Source organism: Coloeus monedula, assembly GCF_965178545.1.
Source record: "Coloeus monedula genome assembly, chromosome: 31".
In the NCBI taxonomy this organism is placed as follows: domain Eukaryota; kingdom Metazoa; phylum Chordata; class Aves; order Passeriformes; family Corvidae; genus Coloeus; species Coloeus monedula.
This window is the reverse complement of record NC_138811.1, coordinates 665961-674778: the sequence shown is the minus strand read 5'-3', so window position 1 is coordinate 674778 and position 8818 is coordinate 665961. Positions and strand designations below refer to the sequence as shown.

General features: G+C 65.1%; 1 protein-coding gene across 1 annotated transcript in view; it reads right to left on the bottom strand.

Annotated features, from left to right (window-relative positions):
- Positions 1 to 7350, bottom strand: part of DNMT1 (DNA methyltransferase 1) — a 28282-nt gene extending 20932 nt beyond the window's left edge. The window contains 9 exon segments of the mRNA XM_082299322.1: positions 7 to 22; positions 287 to 338; positions 451 to 491; positions 641 to 731; positions 834 to 906; positions 1640 to 1892; positions 3295 to 3402; positions 4085 to 4127; positions 7233 to 7350. Of these exon segments, the coding sequence (XP_082155448.1) occupies positions 7 to 22; positions 287 to 338; positions 451 to 491; positions 641 to 731; positions 834 to 906; positions 1640 to 1892; positions 3295 to 3402; positions 4085 to 4127; positions 7233 to 7291 (736 nt within the window). The 5' untranslated portion in view covers positions 7292 to 7350.
- Between the last annotated feature and the right edge of the window lie 1468 nt (positions 7351 to 8818).

The following is an 8818-nucleotide window of genomic DNA, read 5'->3' as shown; positions in this document are numbered from 1 at the left end:
CGATGCATTTTGGGGGGGTGGTCTGCGGGACAGGGGAGGGGGAGTCAGCTTTTCCCCAAGTTGTTCCCAAAATTATCCCAGATTTTAGCTAAATCCATGGTTTCCCATCCAAACCAACGCCAGCTGTTGGATTTTGGGATGATGAATGGGCTGGAAATGGGTTTTTTATTGTCCCCCAGGATAATCCACCCTTTGGAATAATCAACTCATCCCAAAAACCCCAAAATCCAGGAGTTCTAAGGGATTAGGGAACGCCAAAAAGAAGCCGGAATGAGGAGGAACTCACTTTAGCAGGAGCAGTGATTTTAACCTGAGGCATTTCCTCTTTGATTTCCGACCTGGGAAGCAGAAATAAATCCTGGGATGAGGACGGAGCAGTGACGTCACCGCTGGCACCGGCACCAGCACCGGGACGCGGCTCCGGCCGGGAACGTTCCCCTCCCTCCTCACCCGTCTTTGGTTTCCATTTTCATCCTTTTCTCATCTTGGTCCTGGAGAAATAGACAAAAAAATGGGAAAGACAGCAAGAAAACCCAATCCCAAAATCCCAGGAAATCCAACCAGAATGTCACCACGGACCAAAATCCTGGGAATTCGCCCCGGAAATGACCCGGGAGAGGTCCGGGATGTCAGCACCGACCTTCTCCTCCAGCTCCTCCTCCTCCTTCTCCACGTTCATCAGCTCCGGCTTCGCCTCCCCGTTCACCTCCTCCGACTTCCGCTTGGTGGATCTGCGGGGACGGGGCCGGGATGGATCCGGGCTCGGGTCCATGGGAAGAGGGAAGGGTTTGGGATGGGGGGTGAGGGAGAGGAGGGTGACCCTCCCCGCTGACCCTTTGGAGAGCAGGCTGAGGATGGACGGCTGCCGGCCGGAGCTCCGGGTGACGCGGGAGCTGGCGGGAGACTCTGCAGGGAGAGCGCCGAGAGCCCGATGGATCCCAAAGCCTCTCCCGAGGGGATCCCAGCCCTCGATCCCAATGGGAATTGTCACACCCTGAGACCAGGAGACCCCAAACCCCTTCCCAAGGGGATCCCAACGGGAATTGTCACACCCCGAGGCCAGGAGACCCCAAACCCCTTCCCAAGGGGATCCCAGCCCTCGATCCCAATGGGAATTGTCACACCCCGAGGCCAGGAGACCCCAAACCCCTTCCCAAGGGGATCCCAGCCCTCGATCCCAATAGGAATTGTCACACCCCGAGGCCAGGAGACCCCAAACCCCTTCCCAAGGGGATCCCAACGGCAATCCCAGCACTCCACAAGACCCCAAACCCCTTCCCAAGGGGATCCCACTGGGAATCCCAGCACTCCACAAGACCCCAAACCCCTTCCCAAGGGGATCCCAGCCCTCGATCCCAACGGGAATTGTCACACCCTGAGACCAGGAGACCCCAAACCCCTTCCCAAGGGGATCCCACTGGGAATCCCAGCACTCCACAAGACCCCAAACCCCTTCCCAAGGAGATCCCACTGGGAATCCCAGCACTCCACAAGACCCCAAACCCCTTCCCAAGGGGATCCCACTGGGAATCCCAGCACTCCACAAGACCCCCAGCTCCCTCCCTGAGGGGATCCCCCTGGGATTTACAGCCCCGAAGCCCAGCAGAAGGCCCGGAGAAGCCCGAAGCCGTGCCGTTACTTTTGGCGTCGCCGTTGGAGCGGCTCCGGCGGGATTTGCGCGCCCTGGCCGTGGGCACGGAGCAGGACGGGGACGGGGACGCCGCCTCCTCCAGCTCCATGGCCCCGTCCTCGTCGCCGTCGGCGCCGGCGCGCTCCGAGTCCTCGTCGCTGCCGTAGGCGCCGTTCCCGGGGCTCCCGTTGGGGCCGCCGGCTCCATTCTCTGCCGAGAGCTCCTGGTGCAGCAGCGCCTTCACCTTGGCCAGGTAACGCTCCTGGCAACGGCACCGGGCCAGCTGAGCCCCGGCTCCCACCCCCAGGTCTGGGAATTGCTCGGGGTCGGATCCCGAAGTTCCGCGTTTTCCCGGTTACCCGGTTCTGAAGCCCAGGGTTTTCCCCAGGATCCGATGGCAAATTGGGTTCCAATCCCGGGGTTTTTCCAGGGTCGGGCCCCAAATCCCAAAGGGAAATTGGGTTCCAATCCCGGGGTTTTTCCAGGGTCTGACCACAAATCCCAAGGGGAAATTGGGTTCCAATCCCGGGGTTTTTCCAGGGTCTGACCACAAATCCCAAAGGGAAATTGGGTTCCAATCCTGACTCCCGGGGTTTTTCCAGGGTCTGACCACAAATCCCAAAGGGAAATTGGGTTCCAATCCCGAATTCTGGGGTTTTTCCAGGGTCTGACCACAAATCCCAAAGGGAAATTTGGTTGCAATCCCGAATTCTGGGGGTTTCCCAGGGTCTGACCACAAATCCCAAAGGGAAATTGGGTTCCAATCCCGAATTCTGGGGGTTTCCCAGGGTCTGACCACAAATCCCAAAGGGAAATTGGGTTCCAATCCCGAATTCTGGGGTTTTCCCAGGGTCTGACCACAAATCCCAAAGGGAAATTGGGTTCCAATCCCGAATTTTGGGGTTTTCCCAGGCTCTGACCACAAATCCCAAAGGGAAATTGGGTTCCAATCCCGAATTCTGGGGTTTTCCCAGGTTCTGACCACAAATCCCAAAGGGAAATTGGGTTCCAATCCCGGGGTTTTTCCAGGGTCTGACCACAAATCCCAAAGGGAAATTGGGTTCCAATCCTGACTCCCGGGGTTTTTCCAGGGTCGGGCCACAAATCCCAAAGGGAAATTGGGTTCCAATCCCGAATTCTGGGGTTTTCCCAGGTTCTGACCACAAATCCCAAAGGGAAATTGGGTTCCAATCCTGAATCCTGGGGTTTTCCCAGGGTCTGACCACAAATCCCAAGGGGAAATTGGGTTCCAATCCCGGGGTTTTTCCAGGGTCTGACCACAAATCCCAAAGGGAAATTGGGTTCCAATCCTGACTCCCGGGGTTTTTCCAGGGTCGGGCCACAAATCCCAAAGGGAAATTGGGTTCCAATCCCGAATTCTGGGGTTTTTCCAGGGTCTGACCACAAATCCCAAGGGGAAATTGGGTTCCAATCCCGAATCCCAGTGTTTTATCCCAAATCCTGGGGTTTTCCCAGGCTCTGATCCCAAATCCCGTGGTTTTCCCGGTATCCAATCCCAACTCCCGGGGCTTTCCTGGTATCCAGTCCCAAATGCCGGAGTTTTCCCGGGGTCTTCTCCCAAATCCTGGGGTTTTCCCGGGGTTTTCTCCCGAATCCCGGAGTTTTCCCGGGGTTTTCTCCCGACTCCCGGGCTGGGGCCTCACCTCGGAGAGCTCCTCGCAGCGCAGCTTGGCCTCGAGCTCGCTGAGCTGCAGCTGCACCTCGGCCTGCAGGAAGCCATGGATCAGGCTCAGCTTCTCCTGCACGCTCTCCTGGGGACAGGGAGGGGACATGGGGACAGCAGGGACAGTGTGGGGACAGCAGGGACAGTGTGGGGACACGGGGACAGCAGGGACAGTGTGGGGACATGGGGACAGCAGGGACAGTGTGGGGACAGTGTGGGGACACGGGGACAGTGTGGGGACAGGGACGGGACAGGGAGGGGACAGCGTGGGGACATGGGGACAGCAAGGAGAGTGTGGGAACAGCGTGGGGACGGGGAGGGGACAGGGAGGGGACAGCAGGGACAGTGTGGGGACAGCGTGGGGACAGCGTGGGGACAGCAGGGAGATTGTGGGGACAGTGTGGGGACAGCAAGGGGACAGCAGGGATGGAAGAGACACGGGGACAGCGTAGGGACAAAGGAGACCGAGAGGATGGAAGGGACAGGGAGGGGACATGGGGACAGTGTGGGGACCGCAGGGACAGCGTGGGGACATTGCAGGGCACAGCAGAGCTTCCCACAGGGACAGGTTCCCATGGGGACAGAGGGGACAGCGTGGGGCAGCTCCCAGTCCCTCCCAATCCCGGCACTGCCCCCATTCCCTCCTTTTCCAGGGAATCTGGGGGGCCCGGGGGGGCTCCAGAGCCCAAATTCCTCCCGGAACAAAGGGATCAGGGACACTGGGACCCCCCAGGTGACAGTGGTGACACCGGGGACACGCCGGCACTCACCTTCTCTCCCAGATTCTCCTCATCCCGCTCCAAGTCCTGCAGCCTGCGGGGGCAGAGCTGGGGTCAGCGGGGAGGGGGACAGGGGACACACCAAGGGAGGGGACAAAGGGACACGGCAGGAGGGCTCCGGAGGGGACACCGGACACGGAATGCGGGAATTCCAGGGGGGGACACAGTGCCCAAGGGAGGGCACAGGGCCACCCCTGTGACCGAGGCTGGGAAAAGCCACCAGGGAGGGCCACGTGTCCCCTTCCCGCGGCCATGGAAGGCGGGAATTGGGACGGGAAGAGCCGGGGGAGCCCCCCCATCCCTGTCCCCATCGCTGTCCCCATCGCTGCTCCAGGGGACACTGGTGACACTGGGAATGCTTCCGAAGGAAAGGGACCCCTCCGGTGCCACCAGCACCCCCCGGGAATGTCCCCATCCGCCGGGGTGTGGGGCTGGGACCCCCGGGAACGCTGGGATGTGGGGCTGGGACCCCCGGGAACGCTGGGATGTGGGGCTGGGACCCCTGGGAATGCCGGGATGTGGGGCTGGGACCCCCGGGAACGCTGGGATGTGGGGCTGGGACCCCCGGGAACGCTGGGATGTGGGGCTGGGACCCCTGGGAATGCCGGGATGTGGGGCTGGGACCCCCGGGAACGCCGGGATGTGGGGCTGGGAACCCCGGGAATGCCGGGATGTGGGGCTGGGACCCCCGGGAACGCTGGGATGTGGGGCTGGGACCCCCGGGAATGCTGGGATGTGGGGCTGGGACCCCCGGGAACGCCGGGATGAGGACGGGGACCCCTCCAGTGCCACCCCGGGAATGTCCCCAAGTACCAGGAGGAGGCTCGGGACCCCTCCGGTGGCAGCGCCATCCCCGGGAACGCTGGGATGGGACCCCGGGGAGCACTTCCGTGGGTTGGGATTGGGGTCAGGACCCCCGGGATCGCTTCCGTGGGGTCAGGATGGGGGTCAGGATCCCTGGGATTGGGGTCAGGACCCCCGAGATTGGGGTGAGCATTCCCTGGGATTGGGGTCAGGACCCCCGAGATTGGGGTGAGGATTCCCTGGGATCACTGCCGTGCCCCGGGATTGGGGTCACGACCCAGGTCAGGATCCCTCTGGTGCCACAGCCATCCCCGGGAACGTCCCATCCACCGGGATTTGGGACGGGACCCCCTGGGATGGCTCCTGTCCCTCCTGGGATGGCTCCTGTCCCCCTGGAGTGGCTCCTGTCCCCCAGGACACCCCTCAGGCCCCCCTGGGATGGCTCCTGTCCCCCCTGGGATGGCTCCTGGCCCCCAGGACACCCCTCAGGCCCCCCTGGGATGGCTCCTGTCCCCCCTGGGATGGCTCCTGTCCCCCAGGACACCCCTCAGGCCACCCCGGGGTGGCTTCTGTCCCCCCCAGAGTGGCTCCTGGCCACCAGGACACCCCTCAGGCCCCCCTAGGATGGCTCCTGTCCCCCCTGGAGTGGCTCCTGTCCCCTCTGGGATGGCTCCTGTCCCCTCTGGGATGGCTCCTGTCCCCCAGGTCATCCCTCAGGCCCCCCTGGGATGGTTCCTGTCCCTCCTGGGGTGGCTCCTGGCCCCTCTAGGGTGGCTCCTGGCCCCCAGGACACCCCTCAGGCCCCCCTGGGGTGGCTCCTGTCCCCCCTGGGGTGGCTCCTGGCCCCCAGGACACCCCTCTGGCCCCCCTGGGGTGGCTCCTGTCCCCCCTGGGATGGCTCCTGGCCCCCAGGACACCCCTCAGGTCCCCTGGGATCGCCCCCACGTCCCCGTGGCACATCCCAGTGCCAGCAGCACATCCGTCCCCACTTCCCTTTTCCCGCTTCCCGCAGGGGTTCCGGGGGGATCCGGTGTCCCCCGGCTTTGGGGACAGCCCCGGGCACGTCGGGGACAGCGCGGGCGCCGCGCCGGAAGCGGGGGAGGGGGTGCAGGGCCCCCCCTTCCTGCCCAGGCCGGGGGTGCCGGGAGGGCACAGGGGGGACAGCGACAATTCCCACTGGGATCACCCCAAAATGTGCCACCCCCCCATCCCAAAAACCCCCGTGGACAGGGGGGACACGGGGTGGGGACAAAGCGGGGGCAGGGAGACGAACGGACCCGGCCGGGGCCACGTGGGGTGGGGACATCCCCGGGGACACCCCAAAAATGGGGAGGGGTTTGGGGGGGCTGGGGCTGCAGGGCAGGGGGGGGGTCCCCAAAATATGGGGGTGGGGGGGGACATGGAGGGGGTCACTGCAAGGGGGGGGTCACAGTAGTTTGGGGAGGATCAGGGTAATTTTGGGGGAGGGGGAATCACAGTAATTTGGGGAGGATCAGGACACTTTTGGGGGGGTCAGGGTAATTTTTGGGGGGGGTCACAGTAGTTTGGGGAGGGTCAGGACACTTTTGGGAGGATCAGGGTAATTTTGGGGGGGGGTCACAGTAATTTGGGGAGAATCAGGGTGATTTTGGGGGGGTCACAGTAATTTAGGGAGGATCAGGGCAATAAAAGGGAGGGTCAGGGCATTTTGGGGGGGGGTCAGGGTAATTCTGGTGGGGTCAGGGCAGGTCACTGCAATATCTGGGGGGGTCAGGACGGTGTTGGGGGGGGTCACTGCCATGGAAGGGGGGGGGTCAGCGCTTTTGGGGGTGCTGTCAGTGCCATTGGGGGGGGTGGGGTCAGTGACAGGGCTGAGGGGGGGGTCAGTGACATGAGGGACATGAGGGTGACACTGCCGGGGCTGAGGGGTCGCAGAGCACCCCGGGGGGGGGGGCAGTGACAGTGAGGGGGGGTCAGTGACATGAGGGTGACACTGCCGGGGCTGAGGGGGGGGTCAGTGGCACTGAGGGGGGGGTCAGTCCCCTCAGGGTGACACTGCCGGGGCTGAGGGCTCTCAAAGCACCGGGGGGGTGTCAGTGACACTGAGGGGGGGGTCAGTGACACTGAGGGGGGGGTCAGTGACACTGAGGGGGGGGGTCAGTCCCCTCAGGGTGACACTGCCGGGGCTGAGGGCTCTCAGCCCACCCGGGGGGTTGGGGGCCATTGCGGGGTGTCATTACCGGGGTTGGGGACTCTCCGACCACCCCGGGCGGGCTCTGGGAGCGGGCCCGGCCTGAGGGGATGTGGGGGGATGGCGGAGGGGGGGGGTCAACCCCGGCTCCCGTTCGCGACTCACCGTCGGCGCAGCTCGGCGGGCAGCGGGGCCGGCGGCAGCGGCGCGGCGCGGGCCGGCATCGGGAGCGGGGCGGGGGCCGGGCGGGGGGCGCGGGGCGGGCTCGGGGCCCGGTTCGGAGCCCGGGTCGGGGCCGGGTCGGGGCCGCGCTCGGGGCCCGGCTCGGCGGGACCGGGAGCGGCTTCGCGCGGAAACGAGCGGCGGGGGCGGGGCGGCGCCGGCACCCACCACCGCGCGGGGGGAGCCGGCGCGCACCATGCTGCCGCCGCGGGGGGGGGAAACGCGGGACGCGGCGATCCCCGCCACACCGCGGGGACCGGAGGGGACCGGGGAGGCACTGGGAGGGGTCAGGTCGGTACCGGGGAGAGGGCGGAGGGGGGGGGGGGGGAGAACGGGGAGGCCTCGGGGGGGGCCGGAGCGGTGAGAGGGGCGTGGGAGGTACCACTGTGGGGCGGCGGGGGGAGGCGGGAGGTACCACTGAGGGGAGGCGGGAGGTACCACTGAGGGGAGGCGGGGGGAGGCGGGAGGTACCACTGAGGGGAGGCGGGAGGTACCACTGAGGGGAGGCGGGGGGAGGCGGGAGGTACCACTGTGGGGCGGCGGGGGGAGGCGGGAGGTACCACTGAGGGGAGGCGGGAGGTACCACTGTGGGGCGCGGGGGGGAGGATGGAGTGTACCACTGTAAGGCAGCGTGGGGGGGAGGCCATGAAAGCGGGTTGTACCACTGTGGGGACGGGGAACACGGGCTGTACCACTGTGAGGGGGGACAGGCACCCCTGTCCCCCCAGTGCCACCCTTGTGTCCCCAGTGTCACCCCAGGGACACCCAGGGCCACCCCTATCCCAACCAGGGCCACCCAGGGCCACCCCTGTGTCCCCAGGGTCACCCAGAGCCACCCTTGTGTCCCCTCAGGGTCACCCAGTGCCACCCTTGTGTCCCCACCGTCCCCCCAGGGTGACACCCAGTGCCACCCTTGTCCCCCCAGTGCCACCCTTGTGTCCCCCCAGGGTCACCCAGTGCCACCCCTGTGTCCCCAGTGTCACCCCAGTGCCACCCTTGTGTCCCCACCGTCCCCCCAGGGTGACACCCAGTGCCACCCTTGTCCCCCCAGTGCCACCCCTGTGTCCCCCCAGGGTCACCCAGTGCCACCCCCGTGTCCCCACTGTCCCCCCGGGTGTCCCCAGCCCCGGCGCAGCCCCCTCAGCACGGACCCCTCTCGTCCCAGGTCACCTTTATTGTCCCCTTGGGGACCCCCCAGGACACGGAGCCCCCCCCTCAGTGTGGCCACACCCCCAATTTGAGGTGAAAAGGGACATTTTTGGGTGGGGGGGGGGGACCCAGAGCTGCTCCGGTGAGCCCAAGGACAGGGACAAGGTCCCAAAGTGTCCCCAAAAACGGAGCCGGGGGTCCCAAATTCCCAAAGTGTCCCCAAAACCCACCCTGGGGATCCCGAAGTGTCCCCAAAAACGGATCCGGGGGTCCCAAAGTATCCCCAAAAATGGATCCAGGGGTCCCAAATTCCCAAAGTGTCCCCAAAACCCACCCTGGGGATCCCGAAGTGTCCCCAAAAACGGATTTGGGGATCCCAA